Raw genomic sequence first — 21,218 nt, 5'->3', positions numbered from 1 at the left:
AAGTAAAATTATATACAATTACAATATAATTATAAAAAATGAAAATAAAATTATATAAAATTGAAATAAAATTATATAAAATTGAAATCAAATAATCTTGACAATCGGTCACTATAAAAACGGCCGCAAGCCTCGAATAATCGTATCTGCTCTTCCCGAATCGTCTATTTTTGTGCGCAATGTGAGTGCGAATTAGGGAGAAATTACTATAATATCAACCCTCACCCACCATGCCAGTTCGACGAATAAACCGATCCACCATGGTGCAATGTGCTTTATTTTTAGTACTTTATTATTATATGGTTTATTTTCTTATTATTCTGCGAACGTACTAATGTTTGAGTCACCGTACCCGGGCCTACACCTTTGAATCTATCTCTGAAACCAGTAGAACCGGATTTCGTGAGAATATGTCCCCCGATGCTTGGAAAAAGGATCGGCAAGACCGAAGATGTATAGGAGCATTTCGTTGGTGCGCGGCGCGGGGTTTAGGCGTACTGAAAATAAAAATAAAAATACAAATAAAATTAAAAATAGAAATAAAAATAAATATACAAATAAAAATAAAAATAGAAATAAAAATAGAAATATACAAATAAAAATAAAAACAAAAATAAAAATGAAAATGAGCTACCGAACGGTCCATTGCAAGTACTATTTAGTTTAGGGTCACTTTTGACCCTCTCATCCGGCTCTGCAGAATCGTGGCCACAAAGGTTACGCAGGCAGAAGCTGCAAAAGAATGCGGAAGAGCGCACCGTCCTCAACAAGGTAAAATCGCAGGTGCGATCACGTAGGCGCAACCCTTCGCGAGGAGCAGTCGAATGCCATCGTGCACCGGTATTTAATTAATCCCGGCCAGCTCGATAAAAAGTCGTTGGTACAGGAAGCGATGGATTTCGAGCAAGCGGGCAGCGGACCGTAGTTCGAGCCCCGTTACGGGACGGGGTCATTGGCGTAGCCATAATTGAATAACGCTCGGCCTTCAAAACTTTTTAATTCTTAAAAATTCGATTTCGAGACCAAAAGTTCTGAAAAAAATCATGGCTGTGTCTCTTAATAGTTAACATATCCCAGATTTTTTTCAGAATTTTCAAGTGAAGAAGATAAAAGAAATTGCGGAGATATATGATTTCCTTTGTCACCCCATCCCTACCCTCCAAATCGACATTTAGGGTTGAAAACTGGCACAAAGTATCTTCTTTCGATAAGCTATCGAACGGTTCATTGCAAGTTCGATTTGGTTCAGGGTCACTTTTGACCCCGTTATCCGGCTATATCCTTTGCTTAGTGACGATCTCTCTTGCTCCAATTGTTTTTTAAATTTAAAATAGCTAAACTTCTGCGGTAAAAATCATGTATTAGATTAATACAACATTATTATATTAGATATAATTAGACATAATTATTATTATATTAGACATAACTGTCGGTACATATGAAATGCATTGATACCGATCTATTGGCTATTAGAAACGACCGCGCCATCTGCTGAGCTTTTCCATAACGAGGCAACGATAGATTCGGCGAGCTGGTCAATCGCGATCAGGCAACCAATGCAATCCCGAGCGAAAAATGCAGAGTGATTTTGACATTGTAAAGTACACGTATACAACGTTCATTTTGTACCTCAGTTACTCTTGATCCACACTCCGATAATAATAATAATAACAATAAATTGATAACAAAACGTTGGAACGACTGACAACGTTACGACACTCTGAACTTATCAAAATCATTAATCTCTAAACGCTCACGCGTGCCACACGCACACTGAATCACCAAAGAACAATTTCAAACAGTTCCGACTATATTAAATTCGCCGAACGTCGATTCTCTCTTCACAAAATCTAAGAAGCGAAAACAAGCCTTAAATTGTTGCACACTCCTGGAGCGACACGCGCGGACGAACACTATCTTCGACGAGTTAAGAGAAAATATTCATCGACTTCCCGTTCCTTTCGATCGTTGCGAATAATATCTTCCTTCGGCTCCGTGGTCCACGCATGCGAGGGTCGCAGCCGGCTGGCGCGGAAAGCGGCGCGTGCGGCGTAAAAGGTGTCCCGTGTCCCCATGAATGAACCGGCCACGTGTGGTGGCCGGCGTAAGGAGCGTAAGGAGCGTGCGCGGGAAAAGCGCGGCAGAGCGATGTGCACGCGGCGGAGGCGGGCGTCCCGCGCGGCTGGCAGGGCAGGAGTTGGGCGAGAGGCGGGCAGATGGCGGTGGGGTCGCGTGGCGGCTGCTTGAAACACCTGACCGCTGGCAAGCAGTGCGGCATGGGCTTGTGCGGCAGGCGCACACTTCTTTTAAAACAGGTAGCACGCGCGGCTCCGGCCAATTGTTTTGGTTTTCGCGGCGGCGTAACCGGGTGTCCGAGATATTATGTGCGCGCGTGTGTCGGCCGCCGAGGGTGCCGCGTCCGCCGACTGACGGCCCTACGGAAGGGACCCGCCTGCCAGTGACGACACCGGACTCTTGGATCCGCGGAGTTTCACCGACCTCTCTCGGGCTCCTCACCCGTGAACGATTCGACTCGCGCGCTTCCTGCGTGCGCAGTGATTATGACCGGGACCTGCGCACGCGTTCCTCGCGCGCCCTCGGGACTCTAGCGGCCCACGGGTCTCCAGCGACCCACCCTTGTGTTTCCAGCGAACCCCGCCGCCCTTAAGGCTCCGGATAGAATGCGGTGACTTCGGCCGTGTTTCCGGTTCGCTCGACCGACCCGGCACCGAACTAGCTTTTCATGGTACGGAAGAACCGCCGGTATTCACGACGCCCCGCGATCCGAACCACCCGCTGCGAGCGCGACGAATTCCCGTGGCCCCGCGACCGGGGCGCCGGACCCCCGAACTTCCCGAAAATGTGATCGCACGGGGCGCCCCGCGCTCTGACCCCATCACCCCACCCCCCGCGACGGATTTATCGTGGCCGGTGCGCGCGTGATCCTTCCGCGAAAATGACGGCGGAGAGGTCGGTGGTGATGTTCCTGTGCACGCTGCTGACCACCGTGATCGTGCTGGTCCACGCAAGGGATGCGACGACGACACTGGAGTACGACGACCCCGTTCCGGCGAACGAGACCACCGCCCGGCACCGCGTCGATACAGGTCTGTCCAGCCTCGACGATGTCATTGTCTTTTATCATCTGCGCTCCGGCAACAGAAATAACGTTAACCCTCGGACAACGGGATCTATTCTCACGACGGCGCTGTCGATCATGTTTAGAACAATTCTCGGATTCATTCGCGCATTTTTTTCAATACGTATTATTATTATTATTATATTATAAAGTTTTCATTATTATTAACTTCTATTATTGTAAACGTATTTCTCGCAGATTCGTTAGCTTTTCCGTAATTTTGAAACTTTATTCGAGCAAACCGATATCGTGCAACCGAACGGACGATTTTTTATGCTCCGGGTCAAAGTTGACCCGACCACCTGTTTTCGAGGGATAAATTCGTTTCGATAATATTTTGACCGTTGCAACTATGCTCGCAGATTTTACGCGTTTGCAATGAAATGCATGAATTTCAAAATGGTGAAATCGTTGAACGAAATCTTTGAAATCCAGTATTATGTTTTATCTACGCATATATGTCTTTTTATATCGATATCTTTTATCATCCGGCGTGATTTGTTTCGAGCGGATCGCGAGGACTCTTTGGTTTTCGTGTACCGAGAGCGTTGAATTCGCAGACGTCGCGATTTGCATTGAATGTCGCCGCTCATTTAAATTATCGAAAGCGTTGCTTTTATGCTTCTTGCACAACGTCTGTCACGACGCCACTTTTGAAACAGACGGCCTTCCTATGGACACCGTATCGGCAATGTTAATCGAGTTCATTCCGATTCGATAGATTCGTTATAATCGCGGAAGGAGAGGGGGAGGGGCGTCGTTCTATACGCAGAGATTTTAATTCGCCGGAATATATGTATATGGGTGTTCGTATTGTTCGCGTGACTTCTCCGCGGCGACGCGTCCGTCCGTCGATAAAGAAAAAAAAAAGAATGAGAGAAAAGCATTCGCAATGTTTCCTGTTCGCCGCGCGGCGATTGCACTCCGCTTGAAATCAACTAGTATGACGGTGAATGCTTGAACTTTGTTACTCGTCTCGGATTTGCCGAGGAAGAATGACCTTTGCTCTAACGCTTCTGTGAAAGTGTTATACGCTCGCCGTGGAGGCCTTGTGCCTTTCCGAAGTTATTTTCTAACGTCTAGTTTTCGCGTGAAAATCGCCATTTCCATGGGACGGCGGCGCGTGAAACTTCAACGCGATTATATTTGCATATTTTAATGGGAAAATTACAGTTAGCTGTAATTATAGTTAGCTGTAAACTGGAGGCTCTAACTGCCGCGGCGTAATTGAGTTTGTACGTGGTCGGCACGATGGTTTTTGTAATTAGTGGTGTACTGGGGTCACGGCTGACCCTACTGAGTATATGTGGGAGATGCAAAATGTGGGAAGTAAACATTTTTGCTGATGCTAAGTGTGGGAGATGAAAATGTGGGAGATAAAAATTTGTGGTGTTGCAAATTGTGGGAAATATAAATATTTGGGGATACAAAATGTGGGAGGTAGAAGTTTCTAGAGGTACAAAATATAGGAGACAAAATTTATGGAGATGCAAATTGTGAGAAATATACATTTTTAGGGGTATAAAATGTGGGAGATGAAAGTTTTTATAGATACAAAATGTAGTAGACAAAAATTTTTGGGAAATAAAAAATGTGGGAGACAAAGTTTATGGAGATACAAATTGTGGAAATATAAACTTTTAGGAATACAAAATGTGGGAGATAAAAGCTTTGATGATACAAAATCTGGGAGATAAAAATTCTTGGAGGTATAAAATGTGGGAGACAAAATTTGTGGAGATACAAATTGTGGAAATATAAATTTTTAGGAATACAAAATATGGGAGATAAAAGCTTTGATGATACAAAATGTAGGAGATAAAAGTTCTTGGGGGCACAAAATGTGGAAGATAAAAATTTCTGAAGATATAAAATATAGGAGATAAACATTTTTGGGAGTTACAAAATGTGGGAAACAAAAATGTTTGAAGATACAAAATGTGGGAGACAAAATTTGTGGAGATACAAATTATGGAAATATAAATTTTCAGGAATACATAATGTGGGAGATAAAAGCTTTGGTGATACAAAATGTAGGAGGTGAAAGTTCTTGGAGACACAAAATATGGGAGATAAAATTTTTTGGGAAATAAAAAATGTGGGAGACAAAATTTATGGAAATACAAATTATGGGAAATATAATTATTTGGAGATACAAAACGTGGGACATAAAAGCTTTGGTGTTACAAAATGTGGAGAAGAAAAATTCCTGAAGATATAAACTGTGGGAGATCAAAATTCTTGGGGACACAAAATATGGGAGATAAAAATGTTTGGAAACTACAAAATATGGGTAACAAAAATGTTTGAAGATAGAAAATATGGGAGACAAAATTTACACAGATACAAATTGTAGGAAATATAAATGTTTAGAGATACAAAATATGGCAGATAAAAATTTGTAGGAGATACAAAATATGGGAAATAAAAATGCTTACAGAAACGAAATGTGGTGAATAAAAATTTGTGGAAATGCAAGATGTGTGAATATAAACATCTTTGGAGATATAAAATTTGTGAGAAATGAAATTTGAAACAAAGTGTGAAAAGTACAAAATATGGGAAGCATGAAAAATCCAAAATGTAGAAAATACACCATTTCATCGTCGCCTTTATTTTGTAAACACTCCATTTGGCCAAATCTCTGCACCGAGCTTCTTTTAACATAAAAACAAAGTTTACTATAGCGATTTTTGGTTGCTCCAATTAATATCCAAATTTTTGTAAGAAATATATTATTTCTGCAATGTCATTTCCTGCTTTACCGATGTACGTTATCAGATCTTGATCGGATCCTGGTACCTCAACCGACTTGCGGGGTCATTATAGACCCATTACACAATAACACGATATTAAACAATTAATTATTATCTTAGTATAAAATATCAAACGTATAAAACATTAGAAACGTGTAAAATGAAGCTGACGCTACAAAATAAAGTTAAAATACAATGCAGAGGTCTCTGTTGACCCCAGATTACCATTTAAGATACAAAAAAAATGCCGCCATCTTTCCAGCTGCTCGATCGAACACGGTGCACGTCTGAAAGTATCTGGATGATGATCGGGTGATTTATCATCCCGCAACAGTGTACACACTTTTATGCACCGCGAAACGTTTCATAAATCACATATCCGTTGCATTCATGTCATCCGCGGGTACAGATGGGTCCATCAGCAACGAATTGAAAGAACAGTGCATTCGTAACGGGAAAGTAATTATTACCAATTGGCAACGCGGATTGATTGATACGTATTTGATCCATCCGTTAGCATTCTGATAGAAATTGTACGACGGATTATTATTTCTTCAACGCGGGCCCAAGGGGCCCGCGGAGGACCCCCGGCTGTCGATTGGACGGGGATTTTTCGATCATAATTCAATGCAAAGGAGAAACGTGTTTGCAGGATGACTCGCCGGATTGACGAACAATGAACCCTGCCGGCCGGACTGCATTGTCCTATTGCTCCAATCATTCGCGTCAGACTAACTGGAACCGTGCGGCATCCGTAACGAGTTCGCGGGGTTACATAATTCATAGGGAAACCTCGCCGGCTGGTTCAGCTACTTAATCTCAATCATTACGCGCTCGCGTTCTGCGGATCGTTGTACCCTCTGTAGCGGATTCATTCTCACAAACGGCGTTCGCCGCATGTTTTCGCATTCCGAGAGAGATCGGTCGCTTTCGACTATGTAGAAGACATAGTTCGCCGATCAAAGATGCGCATGCGACCATTATTATACCAGCTGTGCTAATTTATGCCGGCGAAAATAATTTTTGCTTCCTGCAGAAATAATAATAATAATAATAATAATAATAGTAATAATAATAATAATAATAATAATTGTGTAAAGAAATATTGTGGTAACGAAACTGAATGAAAAATGAAAACAACCGTTTCGAGTCGCGATAAAAATATGAACGATAATTTGTGCCGTCCTGCATGTAAATTATAATGATTATGTATAGTGCAAAATTATGGTAATGAAGATGGATAAAAATGAAAATAATTGTTCCAAGAATAGATTGGTGCAACACTTTTACTTTTTATAACCTATAAGAGTTCTTTCGAAGAGTGCATTGTTATTGCTTTTTAATTGTTTTTCGCTTCATTTCTTCGTGACATATTTTTCATACTTTAATACTTCTTTCCTTTAGAGGTTATAATAGGCTTCAACGATTCTCAACAGCTGTTTTTCACTATTGGTTAGGTCTGGGTTAGGTTAGTCAACGATTTTCGACAGCTGTTTTCAATATAGGTTAGGCTAGGGTTAGGTTAGCCAATGATTTCCGACAGCTATTTTCAGTATAAGTTAGGTCTGTGTTAGGTTAGCCAACGATTTCCGACAGCTGTTTTCAGTTGACGTTAGGTCTGGGTTAGGTTAGCCAACGATTCTGAACAGCTGTTTTTAGTATAGGCTAGGTCTGGGTTAGGTTAACCAATGATTCTCAACAAGTGTTTCCAGTATAAGTTAAGTCTGGGTTAGGTTAGCCAACAATTTCCAACAACTGTTGCCAGTATAGGTTAGGTCTGAGTTAGGTTAGTCAACGATTCTCAACAATTGTTTCCAGTATAGGTTAGGTTTGGGTTAGGTTAGCCAACAATTTCCAACAGCTGTTTCCAGTATAGGTTTGCTCTGATTTAGGTTAGCCGCCAATCCTCAACAGCTGTTTTTTGGTATAAGTTAGGTCTGAGTTAGGTTAGCCAGCGTTTCTCAACAGCTGTTTTTAATATGAATTAGATCTTGGTTAGATGTATGTTAGGTCAGAGTTAGATCTGGGTTAGGCCAAAGTTAGGACTCACTTTCTGTAGAACCATCTCGCAAATATCTACTACTTTATAAACAACGAAGCAGTGCAACTTGAATATCATTAAAATTTAAGCAAAAATTACCGCGCATACTAGCCCAAAGCAAATGGAAATAATTGTCCTCGGTTTGTGCAAATTAACCGGAGCCATTAAAATGAATAAAAATTCAAATAATAACTGTACCATTAAAATTAACATCGACAACCAGCAAGTCGTTGAATAAACGCTCGGAACACGTTGGTCTCGTACAGTTAACCCCCGACCACGTTCGCAGGACTCCTCTTAACAACAGGCTCGACACGTACACGGTCACCATTGGCACCAAGGTTGAAGAAGAATTGTACATTGGCAACGTTTACATCGCCGGTGCATGCATATGCATCAGATGTGCCGGACGCTCTCGCAAATTTTAAAATAGCGCGACTATCCAGCGCGAATCGCGTGCACACCATTTAATCGCGAGCCGATCGAACGGCAATGCCTATACTTGCTCGGTGCTATCGGTGTCGGGCGAGTCGGTTGTTCGATACTTGAATTTTGGTGCAGCAATTCCCGAGCCTTCGGAGCTTTGGTTTCAAGCGTAGAATACCTTGGTAAGAAGTTATCTGATTAATATAACATTTTGACACCCCATCCTTTACGAAATTGTCTTTCCAAAATTAAAAATTTAGAATTGAAAATTGGAAATTGAGAATTGAAAATTAGGATTTGGAAATTGAGAATTAAAAATTGAGAATTGAAAATTGAGAATTGAGTATTGGAAATTGAAGATTGAGAATTGAAAATTGGGATTTGGAAATTGAGAATAGAAATTTGGATTTGGAAATTGAGAATTGAGACTTGAAAATTGGAAATTGAGAATTGAGAATTGAAAATTGGGAATTGAAAATTGGGAATTGAAAATTGCGATTTGGAAATTGATAATTAAAAATTGAGAATTGAGTATTGGAAATTGGAGATTGAGAATTGAAAATTGTGATTTGGAAATTGAGAATAGAAATTTGGATTTGGAAATTGAGAATTGGAAATTGAGATTGAAAAATTGGGAATTGAAAATTAAAAACTAAAAATTGAGAAATGAAAATTAAAAATTGAAAATTGAAAATTAAAAATTGAAAATTGATAATTGGAAGAATAAACGAACAATTTTTCTGCGATCAAGAACGTCGTAAACATAAAAATTGACATCTATCTTTGCCAAAAACACCATAAGTACCAACATCGAGAGCCGCATCTGACGAGTACGATTTTTTGTCCGCTGGAATCGCGGTTGGGCCCACTGCGGCGGGGGCCCGGTTCGGTACAGATTTCCAAGGGAAACGTTGATTGTTGATAAACGCCCGTCTAGAATGTCTCCGAAACGGTTTCGCAGGGAGTGCAGTTTCGACACGCGTCGGTTACATCACACATCCTGCATTGTATCGTGCCGGTGACTCTAGTCGCGTGTAAGTACACAGGCGCACGTACTGCGAAACCGTCGTGCGAGGTATTCGAATTCGATCGACCGATGAAACGATCGGGAATCGTGCTCGCGGGTCGCCGGCCGTCAAAATCTGTCTAACGAACAGCGCTGGCCCGATAGAAAGCGCGATCACGCGAGTAATTTGCACGCGCAGTTAGACGCCTCGTTGAGGGTTCGTCGAGTTGGCACACGACACCTCGCGTCGACACGCACGGGGAACGCGTTTCCGCCTTTCTAGGCGAATGGAAATTAGGCGATCACGATTAACCCTGTGGCCGTCGTCCAACGAAAACCGATAAGGATCGGCGCGTGATTGCGCGGCGCGAGAAGCTCCTTCGCCTCGAATCCGCGTCGAGCATTCCACGCGATCTGGCAACGCTGTAACGCGCTGCGTAGAAGCATACGAATCTACGGTCTATGAGATCTTTTTTTCCTGTGCGCCCTACGTCATCGTTTGTTTAACGCTGATGATAGCGAGCATAAAAGTGACGGCGTAGGAATGAGGAAACTGTGGACCTAACTCGGACCTAACCTGGTGTTAACCTAGACCTAATCTGCACTCGTTATATTCGGCGTTTATTGAAAATAAAAATTGTTTTTACGGGTTTTGTGTTTGACCTAATCGTTGTAAACAATTCTAAAACATTTCAAAAAATTGTAAGAAATTCTACAAAAATTCTAGAAAATTCTCAAAAATTCTAAAAGATTCTAGGAATTTCTAAAAAAATTCTAGAAAATTCTAAAAAATTCTAGAAAATTCTAGAAAATTCTAAAAACTCCTAGAAAATTCTAGAAAACTCTTAAAAATTCTAAGAAATCCTAGGAAATTCTAAAAAAATTCTACGAAATTAAAAAATATTCTAATAAATTCTAAAAAATTCTAAAAACTTCCCAAAAGTTTTAGAAAGTTCTAAAAAATTCTAGAAAATATATCTAGATATATTTTATATAGCCTATATCTGTAAGAAGGTTGTACAGTACCAACATACGAATGTGAAGCGTCAACGATCACCAGATCGTTTCGCGAGGCGCGAAGCCGGTTACACGGGAGAGGCGTGATAGAATAAAAGGTCAGGCGTCGTGTCTAGGAAGCCTCGAAGATTAATGTACACGCAACGTTAAATGATCGGGAGAGATTTAATTAAGATTAACCCCTCCGGGCCGGATGATTATTCTAATTCGCGAGCGCGCGTTGCCGCGCGGCGCGGCGCGGCGTCGCGGAACAAATATGATTTATTGTCTCGGCGTTCCCTCGAATCCAGGAAGCGTCGCGGACGCGCGCACCGGTCGCGCTCGATAATCTTATCATTATTCATCAAAATTGATTGCGCCGCGGTAGCCGTTCCAATCAATCACATGGGCAACATCACGTTCGGACATTTTATATCGGCCTGTACTCGTCGATCTCACGCTTGACGGTGACGTCAGCCTTATTATTGCCGCGATTAAAACGTTGCCAATCGCGTTGTTCAATCGACGACGTTATTTAATATTTATCGATGAATCGTAACGCGTTAGTTCGCAGAAATCGCAGATATATCGTACTAGCATCGCTTGTACATCGCGTTCACTGATGACGTGCGGATGAATCACCTTTCCTATAGTTCTACAGAGACCGGTCGAGCAAAATGTACAAGTGTTGGTACCGTGCGATACCTTATAAAAAACTGAATCAAAAATAAAGAATAAAATTTTTTCATTAGAGGCTTCATTTTCGAGATAATTCCGTTTGAAAATTCATTGTACTCGAATGCTACTTCGATCGATGCATTTTCCAACTGAATTCTCTCGAAAACGAAGCCTCGAGTCAGAAAATTGTATTCTTCATTTTCTCTTTGGTTTTCTATAAGCTATCACGTGGTGCCCGCTTGTACATGTCAGTGACGTCACCGACGAGCAATTCAGCATAGTAGCGGTAGATGGCAGCACAGTCGACGCGACGCGACCAATCGCGTCCCTGGCGACGCTAGCGCCATCTACTCCCACTCTGCCCGACTATTCGTCCGTGACGTCACCGTCGGACGTCACGTGACGCTCGAGGAAACGCACGGCAACGCCGCGCGCGTAATCGTCGCGATAATAATTGTGACGGTCGCGCGGTGTTCCTTAAACTGTTGCGTATCGCCTTGTACGTGTTACGGGCACGGGGTCTTGTAATGCGATGCAAGGATTTCAAGGTTTCGCCTATACGGGGTACGGGCAGCACCGCCATTCGTCCGTGTCGCGTACACGGACGCCGGCCGTAGCGAGATTTAAGCCGAGCACCAATAAATCATGCATACTTGCCATTGAAAGTTAGACCGCGAAACCAGTTCTGCCCGCGTTGCACGGCCTTTTTTGCCCGACGACCTTATTGCTCCAATTATCTCTACGTGTATGTGAAATCGAAATTTCCCCGGCACGACGTCATAACAATCGTGCCGCGTGTGAAATCCACCGTGTCAATTTCGCGTGACTACACCGCGTAAGGATCGCCGCGACAGCGAAAGACTTTATCAGCTTGCGAAGAGGATCGTCGCGATTTCGATTCCTTGATTGCCGGATTAATTGACGTCGACGCGCGTACTTTCGAATGCATTGCTTTTAATCTGTCCGGTGTTCACGACGCAACAGCTGTTCACAACTTCGGTTTTATTTTTTGCTTTTGATTATTTTTGTTTCTTGTTTGTGTGCGTTTATTGTCGTTCTTAAATTTTTCGATGACAGGAGAATCCAAATCGTTGTTGTTGACATCATTGTCATTGTCGTGATTGTCATTTTTGTTGTTACGATTGTCATCATTGTCATTGTTGTTGTCATCACTGTCATCGTTGTTCTTGTCATTGTCATAATTGTCATTTTTGTTATTATGATTGTCAGCACTGTCATTGTTGTTGTCAATGTATTGTTATTGTCATCATTGTCATTATTATTGCCATAATTCTCGTTGTTGTTGTCATTGTCACCATTGTCATTATTATTGTCATCATTTTTCTTGTTGTTGTCATTGTCACCATTGTCATTGTTGCTGTTATCGTTGTCATAATTGTAGTTGTTGTTGCTGTCATAATTGTAGTTGTTGTTGATGCTGTCATAATTGTAGTAGTTGTTGTCATTGTCACCATTGTCATTATTATTGTCATCATTTTTCTTGTTGTTGTCATTGTCACCATTGTCATTGTTGCTGTTATCGTTGTCATAATTGTAGTTGTTGTTGCTGTCATAATTGTAGTTGTTGTTGATGCTGTCATAATTGTAGTAGTTGTTGTTGCTGTCACCATTGTCATTGTTGTTTACAATGTCACCATTTTCATTGTTGTTCTTGTCATCATTGTCAATATAAAGGGTGTTCCAGGTTTTAATGTTCAAACTTTGACAGTATATTCTATGGCACAAAGTAAGAAAAAAATGTTATGTAAACATAGGTCATATAGAGCTTTATTAAGAAGTTATAACAAAAATTCAGAATAGGAATAGTAATCAACTAAAAAAAAAATAAAATAAAATAAGAAAAATCTTCGATCGATGTCAATCATGTATTGTCAACAACGGTAGGCATTTCGAAATGTGTTAATAAACACAGCTTACATAAACACACGGCATGTGCTGATCTATTCAAGCCAATGCTCGTAGTAACAGCATGTTGATTACTATTCCTATTCTGAATTTTTGTTATAACTTCTTAATAAAGCTCTATATGACCTATGTTTACATAACATTTTTTTCTTACTTTGTGCCATAGAATACACTGACAAAGTTTGAACATTAAAACCTGGGACACCCTGTATACGTATGACAGACTTTATCAGTGATAGCAAACAAATCACTACTTTTTTTTTCAAAATCCTGAAGTGGTATGTGCAATCGATGAATTCCGCGTCCGGATTTTATGTCAACGTGAAAGTTCCCATTCCGGGGACTCTCTTAATTGCGGCAGACATTAATAACGACCCGAACGTCTAGCCCGAAGAGGAAACAAAGAAACGGCAAGGATTAAGAGCACGGAGGAGAGCACAGCGATGCCTGTAATGCGACTTTCATTACCGCGGAGAAAAACCAGATAGTCGACATCCGTCCGCGGGGAGTTGGCAACGCACCCGGCCGATGGTTCTCGATTTCCACTCTCGGTGATCACAGGCGAACGCGGACGGCTCCGCAACGCTTCGATAAATGTAATCCGACGAGGATATTGCCGGCAGTTTATTAACGGCAATGGTAAAAACTGCAAGCCGCGCAATCAATTTTCCCGGTTCTAAAATCGATCCGCAAAAAGGCAGTGCTCCTACGTATTTCCCCCACGCCATCAATTTCCTGGCAACACCGGATCTAACTAAATCAAACAGCATTAAACGGTGGTGTACGACGATTTAACGTCTTATCGATCTGCAAAAGAAGCTATAAATGATTTGGTTACCACCAGAAGGCTAATAGAATGGCCATTTTGTTTCGGGCCAGTATTGCCACAGTGTAGGCTATTCGTAAAATTACGTAGGAACGAACTGTGAAGTTCATAGAATTCCGTGCATCGTCCGCTTTGAAAAATCGGTGTACCTGTTACGTACCTAAATCGAAGTTAAAATTTTCTACGGGACCTTCGACCACAAAAGCTTCAAAGTAGATCTACGGAAAAGCCGGAAGACGTGGCAACACTGCTTCGAACCTAGCAGACCTATTGAGATGGGTTTCAATTAAATCCTAAGTATGGAAACTAATTCTTGCAATATTATTCAGATAGGTCTGGGTTAGGTATCAAATGAGCGGACTGTTATTTCGTTAGAATTTTATTCGGTCAGGTTTTGCGTTAGGTCTAGGTTAGGTCCTAAGCAAAGGGACTGTTAATTCGTTGTCATTTTATTCAGTTGGCTTTTGCATTAGATATGCGTAGAGCCTGAAACAAAAGGACTATTATATCATTGTTATTTTATTCAGTTAGGTTTTGGGTTAGGTCTAGGTTAGGTCTGGGTTAGGTCCAAAGCAAAAGGACTGTAATTTCGTTGCTATTTTATTCAGTTAGCTTTTGGGTTAGACATCGGTTAAATCCAAAACAGAGGGACTATTACCTCGTTACCATTCTATTCAGTTAGGTTTCAGGTTAGGTCAGGGTTAGGTCCCAAAAAACAAAAGCACTGTCATTTCCTTGTCATTTCATTCTGTTAGCTTTTGGATTAGACATGCGTGGAGCCTGAAACAAAGGGTCTATTATATCATTGTTATTTTATTCAGTCGGGTTTTGGGTTAGGTCTAGGTTAGGTCTGGGTTAGGTCCAGAGCAAAAGGACTGTTAATTCGTTGCCACTTTATTCAGCTAGCTTTTGGGTTAGATATGACTGAAGTTTGACACAGAAGGACTATTATTTCATTGTCATTTTATTCAGTTAGGTTTTGGGTTAGGTCCGGGTTAGGTCCCAAGTAAAAGGACTGTTAATTCGTTGCCATATTATCCAGTTAACTTTTGGTTTAGGCATCGGTTAAATCCAAAACAAAAGGGTCATTATTTCGTTGCCATTCTATTAAGTTACGTTTTAGGTTAGGTCCGGGTTAGGTTCCAAACAAAAGCACTGTCATTTCGTTGTCATTTCATTCAGTTAGCTTTACGGTTAGATATGGGTGAAGTTTGCCCCAAAAGGACTATTATTTCATTGTCATTTTATTCAGTTAGGTTTTGGGTTAGGTCAGGGTTAGGTCCCAAACCAAAGCACTATAATTTCGTTGCCATTTTATTCAGTTAGCTTTTGGTTTACGGGTTAAAACCAAAACAAAAGTATCATTTTATTTCGTTACCATTCAATTAAGTTACCTTCCAAGTTAGGTCAGGGTTAGGACTGAAACAAAAGAACAAATACGCCTTCGTCACTATATTGAATTCATCGGCAACTTATCACCACGAACATATCATCGTCCGTACGATTTAAGGTCTGCTCGAAACCCGCTTGTAAAACGTTCGCCCTTCGCGCCGCTGACGCCGAAGTGTGTTTTACAGGTATACCTTTACTTTCCGTTACCTAGTTCGGCTTTTACGTCTATCAGTTATCGACCGCAGAAACTAGGCGTGGATATATCGAAAGCGGGATCGCGCGAGCAGCGCGGCCAAATATAGCGAGGCCGTCGATTAGGTTTAAGAATACCGGCGTTTCTCCGTCCGATATTGAAACATCCGAGAATGCTCGATCCCGCGAAAAATCGTCTCGGAGCCGTTCGAACATTTGTGCCACGTTTGTTCGGCCGATCGAATTTTTTCGACATGGATCTCGAGCCGATAGACGCTAATCGACATGTTTCAGCGGCGGCGTTATTTCGCGCGCGGATAAAAACGATGCCGGGCGATAACAGCGGTGATAAGCCGGGGCAACGTAACGCCGCCGCTAGATCGCCAGATAAAACCGCGCTCGTTCCTTCCCTGGCCCGACGCCGAGGTCCGCGGTCCTGCGAGTCGACTTACTATGCCGCGTTATTGCAGAACCGTACACGCCCGTTTCCACGCAACTGTCCCGAGACTAGCCGGCATTTACATTCACCTGCGCGCACTCGGATCGCAAACGCCGGCCGATAATCGTCATTTTGTCCCGGCTGCCTTTTTAATTGCCGCCGCCACCGCCGTTTCTGCGAACCGTAAATTTCAGCCGTCGCGCACGCGGCTACGTTCGACTCAGCGAGAGCCGGCCGATTCGATGGAACTTTTTCGTGGCCTGGCGTCGTTTTTCATAGTCACTTCGGACTCGACGTTTAAACGATTGATTAAATAAATGGTTGGTCGATCTTTGGGAGCTTGAATAGGAGACAGGGAATAATTAATTATTGTTTGTATGGGTATGGATAAATTGTTTAAGGTAAAGTTTCAAACGATTGCGATATTTGCAATTTGTTGTTTATTAAACTAGACCGTGTGATATTTAAAAAACAAAAATTGGAGTCACTTATAGACGAATTTTGAAAAGATTCTCCCCGTTTTGACAGTTTAAAAACATATATTTTTTGAAGTCATCGTAGATAGAAAAGGAAGATGGCTTCGTAAATTTAGAAGTACTGTTCTTTTTTTGTACTTTTAAAAGTACAATTATATTTAAAAATACAATTTTTGCATATTTTTAAAAATACAATTTTGTTGTACTTTTTGAAATGCTGTTAGATTCGAAAATACAATTTTGTTGTACTTTTAAAAATATCGTTAGACTTGGAAATACAATTTTTTTGTATTTTTAGAAATACAATTTTGTTGTATTTTTATAAACACCGTTAAATTTCCAAACTTTCTTGCGTTCTCTAAAATTACAACTAAATTAAAAAATACAATTGCGATGTTCACAAATTGTTTAATACATTGTCTATGAAAAAAATTAAATATAAAATTAATTAAATACAAATATATTAAAAAATTAAATTAAAAATACATTGTCTAACCAAAAACAAAAAACTTCGAATCGTTTACTCGAATTTAGAGAAAAAGTCTCACCGTTTCGACGGTGCAAAAAATGTACTTTTCGAAATCACTAAAAATGATAAAGAAGTGTGAAACTGAATAAGTAAAAAACTGAGAGTAGCAAATGGATCCGTGACCTCCGGCACCATTTCGAGCGCAGGTCACCGCGAGCACCTTGACCTTTGTGCAAGTTATTAAATCAGAGTCGTTAGTTTTTATCGTAGCCACATGTTTACTTATAACCATTTCTGTGCTGGTTACCTCCGATAGCCATCGTGGCCAGACGTTAACATAATACGCTATTATGCGGAATACAGCCTCCACACCCTCCCCTTTAGAAGTATCGGGGGACACGGTGTACCGGGCGCGTTTGCGTTCACCTGCCCGCGCAGCTTACCTGGCCGCGACTATGCCACCCGATAATCGTTATTTTGCCTCTTAGATATACCTTTTGCGAACGAAATATTCAATAATATTAGTATTAATCGCTAATGATATGAAATATTAATAATATTGATATTAAATATTAATGATATTAATATTAATCGCGAATGATATTAAATATTAATAGTATTAATATTAATCGCTAATGGTATTAAATATTAATAATATTAATATTAATAGCTAATGATATTAAATATTAATAATATTGATATTAAATATTAATCATATTGATATTAAACGCTAATAATGTTAAATATTAATACTGTTAACATTAATAGCTAATGATGTTAAATATTAATAATATTGATATTAATAACTAATGATATTAAATATATTAATAATATTGATATTAAACGCTAATAATGTTAAATATTAATACTGTTAATATTAATCGCTAATGATATTAAATATTAATAATATTAATATTAACTGCTAATGATATTAAATATTAAAATATTAATATTAATCATTAATGATATTAAATATTCAAAAATTATCCTGTAAATTAGTGTGCAATCAAACAAACTTCCAGCCATAAAATCATCCGAATTATTAAATCGACTGAATGTTCCATTCGATTGGAATACGTTTTTTAAAAGTTACATTTTTCCACCGATTTTTAATTAGAACCCCGTTGAGAATAAATTTATAATCTTCATCAAAATCGTATTTGTGCATGTACATGTCAAACTGGCAACGTCGCATGGTGGTCTGAACGGTCGGTTCGCAATACATAAATGCAATATAAATAAATAATGCGTGCCTATAATAAATAATCGTATTATATACTATTACAAATAATAATAACTATTCTGTATTATATTTTGCCTGATTTTTAATCGCTTCAGAATAATACAGAATAGTTATTATTATTTATAAAAGTACACAATATGATGATTTACAATACGCACGGATTATTTACTTATACTGTATTTGTATATGGTAAATAATTATATGAGTAAATATATCAGTATTATATCAGTATATCATTAAATTAATTGAAATCAATTGAAATCAATTTATGGGTGCTCTGAATTTTGGCCAGCTGCATCGACCGTTCGAACCACCGCGCTCCGTTGCCAGATCGCGGCGCAGCGAGCGCGTCGAACGGCCGCAAGAAAGGCCGCATTCCGCGCGAAGCGGCACAGAAGCGAAAAATATCGCCGCGACGGATAATAGTTGCCCCGCGATCGCGATTTACTGCCCGGCAATGGCGGCGCAACGCGTTTTTTCTGCGTGCGCGGGCCGGCCGACGCACGAATTCGCGCGCCCAAGCACGTGTTTATTTTCCAATTACGCGCCTTTTTCTAAGCGACCGACCGGCCGGTTATGCTACCGGCCGTCGATCACGCTCGAGCAATAACGCGTTCGAATTTCAGCAGGTGCCGGACCCAGCGCCAACAATAAGTCATAAATATCGTAAGGCCCCCCTCCGGGACTTTTCGCGCAGGTGCGCGGTTCCGCGGCGCGATTGTCTCTGGCAACGATTTGTCAATTAGCGACCGGTCTTCGATCTCGAATCGATGCGAAATTTCGTCGAAGACGCAGCGAAGATTTGAAGACGATGACTTCGCGCGACGCGTTGTACGAGTCGTCGTTAAAGCATGCTCTGCAAAGATTTATCTTGTTCGTTAATGGCGACGGTGGATCAAGGATAATTTAAGGTTCTATTAAACTCTGTGTAACATCGTGCAGCATTTACTGCTCTCGAGATTCATCACTGGATCGTGCCGTAAAGTTTAGCGAAGTGTATTTCCATTTCTGTAATTGCGCCATGGCGCAATACGTTGCGAGGAAGCTGCGATTTGCTGGGCCGTAAACCGAAGACGATTTCAGTTAATTTGTGTCTGGAACATGATAGGATCTAATACATTTGCGGGACTTCAATTTGTAAAGGAAATGCTGGTACAAATTGACAGTAAACATTTAGTTGAGCTATTGACGGTTAATATTTACTGTAATTGTTGACTGAGAGTATTTAGTTGAGGTATTGACTGTTAATATTTACTGTAATTGTTGACTGAGAATATTTAGTTGAGATATTGACTGTTAATATTTACTGTAATTGTTGACAGAAAATATTTACTTCAGGTATTGACTGTTAATATTTACTTTAGGTGTTGACAGTAAATATTTACTTCAGGTATTCGTTGACACTAAATATTTGCTTTGAGGTATTGACAAAAAATATTTACTTCGAGTATTGACTGTAAATATTTACTTGAGTTATTGACAGTGAACATCTATTGTAAATATTGACAGAAAATATTTACTCGAGGTATTGACAGTAAATATTAATTTCAGGTATTCATTGATAGTCAATACTTACTTTAGATATTGACAGTAAATATTTGCTTAGGTATTCATTGAGAGTAAATATTTACTTTGAGGTGTTGACAGTAAATATTTGCTTAGGTATTCATTGAGAGTAAATATTTACTTTGAGGTATTGACAGAAAATATTTGCTTTGAGGTATTAACAGAAAATATTTACTTCACATATTGTCGGTATAATACTTACTTGAGGTCTTGACAGTGAACATTTACTGGAAATATTGACAGAAAATATTTACTGTAGATATTGACAGAAAATATTTACTTTAGGTATTGACAGTAAATATTTACTTTAGATATTTATTGACAGTGAATATATACTTGAGGCATAGGCAGTAAACATTTGTTTGAGGTACTGACAGAAAATATTTACTTTAGTTATTGACAGTAAATATTCACTTCAGCTATTGACAAAAAATATTCGCTCCAAATATTGACAGTAAATATTAATCAAGGTCACAATTCTGACCAACTTTTTCCTATACACGTGGATCAGCCTTAACTTTCATACACCCACCTTTTCAAATAAGTCTTATAGGGATCAACGTTTCTGATGTGCTTACGTTATAAGGACTGAAAGAGACTTAATGATCGGTCGGCCGGAATAGCTCAATTGGTAAAAGCAGCCGCCTTACGTGCGAAAGGACCCGGGTTCGAATCCCGGTCCCGAATATCGAAATCGGTGACTCGTTTTCTCTCGAAATAAAATTTACACTTGTCTTGGAAATATCAATTTACACTTGACGACGACCAAACCAGCCAAAGAAAAAGTTCCGTTAAGAAATTCTCTCTCGATCTTTATACTTTTCCACCGTTCTCGTAAACCACAGGTTTGCGTCAATGCGCCGAACACCTGCCGCGTGAAAAATTAGCACGCCGTACTTGCGTCTCGGCGTCTAGGTGGATCCTGTAGACATGAAAAGAGGGGGAAGAGGGGGGGAGGTATATCGAGATCTCTCCCAAAGAAGTCGAGAAACACGAGCGAGCAGCGGTGCCCGGCAATAAGGAGGGGGGGAGAGGCCTTTAACTACTATATGTATTCAATTGTTCTGCATAATGGAGGCAGTCGTAACGACTATGCCGGACGTAACTGGGCGAAGTTTATACACCCTCGGGAAGAATGCGCAGGTCCACAGTCGTCGTATCGGGTCCGGCGAAAGAAACTTGGCCGAGTTAATGTCCCTAATCATGATCGGCTGCGTAAAATTATACCCTTCGAATCGCGAACGAGTGAACGCACGTATTTCCGAGCGGCTCGTAAAGTCGCCCGAAAAAAAAGAAGGGAAACGGAGAGAAAGAACCCGAACAACACAGGGGGGAGAATAACTTCTCAACAAGCTGGAATCGCGTGAATACGCAAGAAAACGCGCGCGCGAATGGCTCTGGCAAAGTTAAATGTGCGCAAGAAAAGCCCAGATTCATGGAAGAGGGAAAGGGGGTATGTCTCGTTTGCACGTCGTTTCCAACGGGGGCGAAAACGCGGCTGAAAGAAGTAACGCGCGTAAATCAATTTCTGGGCGAGTTTGCGTAAGCTGGTGGGCACGTGATCAAGGAGGGGAGGGGAGAACACACGGGTAACCGTAGTTAATAATTATCTTGGGCTTTTACTTTTTTTCTTTTACTTGTAATCGG

General features: G+C 40.6%; 1 protein-coding gene and 1 long non-coding RNA gene across 2 annotated transcripts in view; one reads left to right on the top strand and one right to left on the bottom strand.

Annotated features, from left to right (window-relative positions):
* Window positions 1–259: 259 nt before the first annotated feature.
* On the bottom strand, window positions 260–2,142 carry LOC117225757 (uncharacterized). Its single transcript, XR_004491601.2, has 2 exons — window positions 635–2,142; window positions 260–497 (listed from the first exon to the last, which is right to left on the bottom strand). It is a non-coding gene; the product is annotated as an uncharacterized LOC117225757 (long non-coding RNA).
* Window positions 2,143–2,277: 135 nt separating this feature from the next.
* Window positions 2,278–21,218, top strand: part of LOC117225703 (uncharacterized) — a 378,875-nt gene continuing 359,934 nt past the window's right edge. The window contains exon 1 of the mRNA XM_033479417.2: window positions 2,278–3,107. Coding sequence (XP_033335308.2) covers window positions 2,957–3,107 — 151 coding nt within the window. The 5' untranslated portion in view covers window positions 2,278–2,956. The remainder of the gene's footprint in view (window positions 3,108–21,218) is intronic.

This window comes from Megalopta genalis, chromosome 14, assembly GCF_051020955.1.
Source record: "Megalopta genalis isolate 19385.01 chromosome 14, iyMegGena1_principal, whole genome shotgun sequence".
NCBI classification, from domain to species: domain Eukaryota; kingdom Metazoa; phylum Arthropoda; class Insecta; order Hymenoptera; family Halictidae; genus Megalopta; species Megalopta genalis.
Note: the sequence above shows the minus strand (reverse complement) of the source record. Positions and strands in the feature narration are given on the sequence as shown.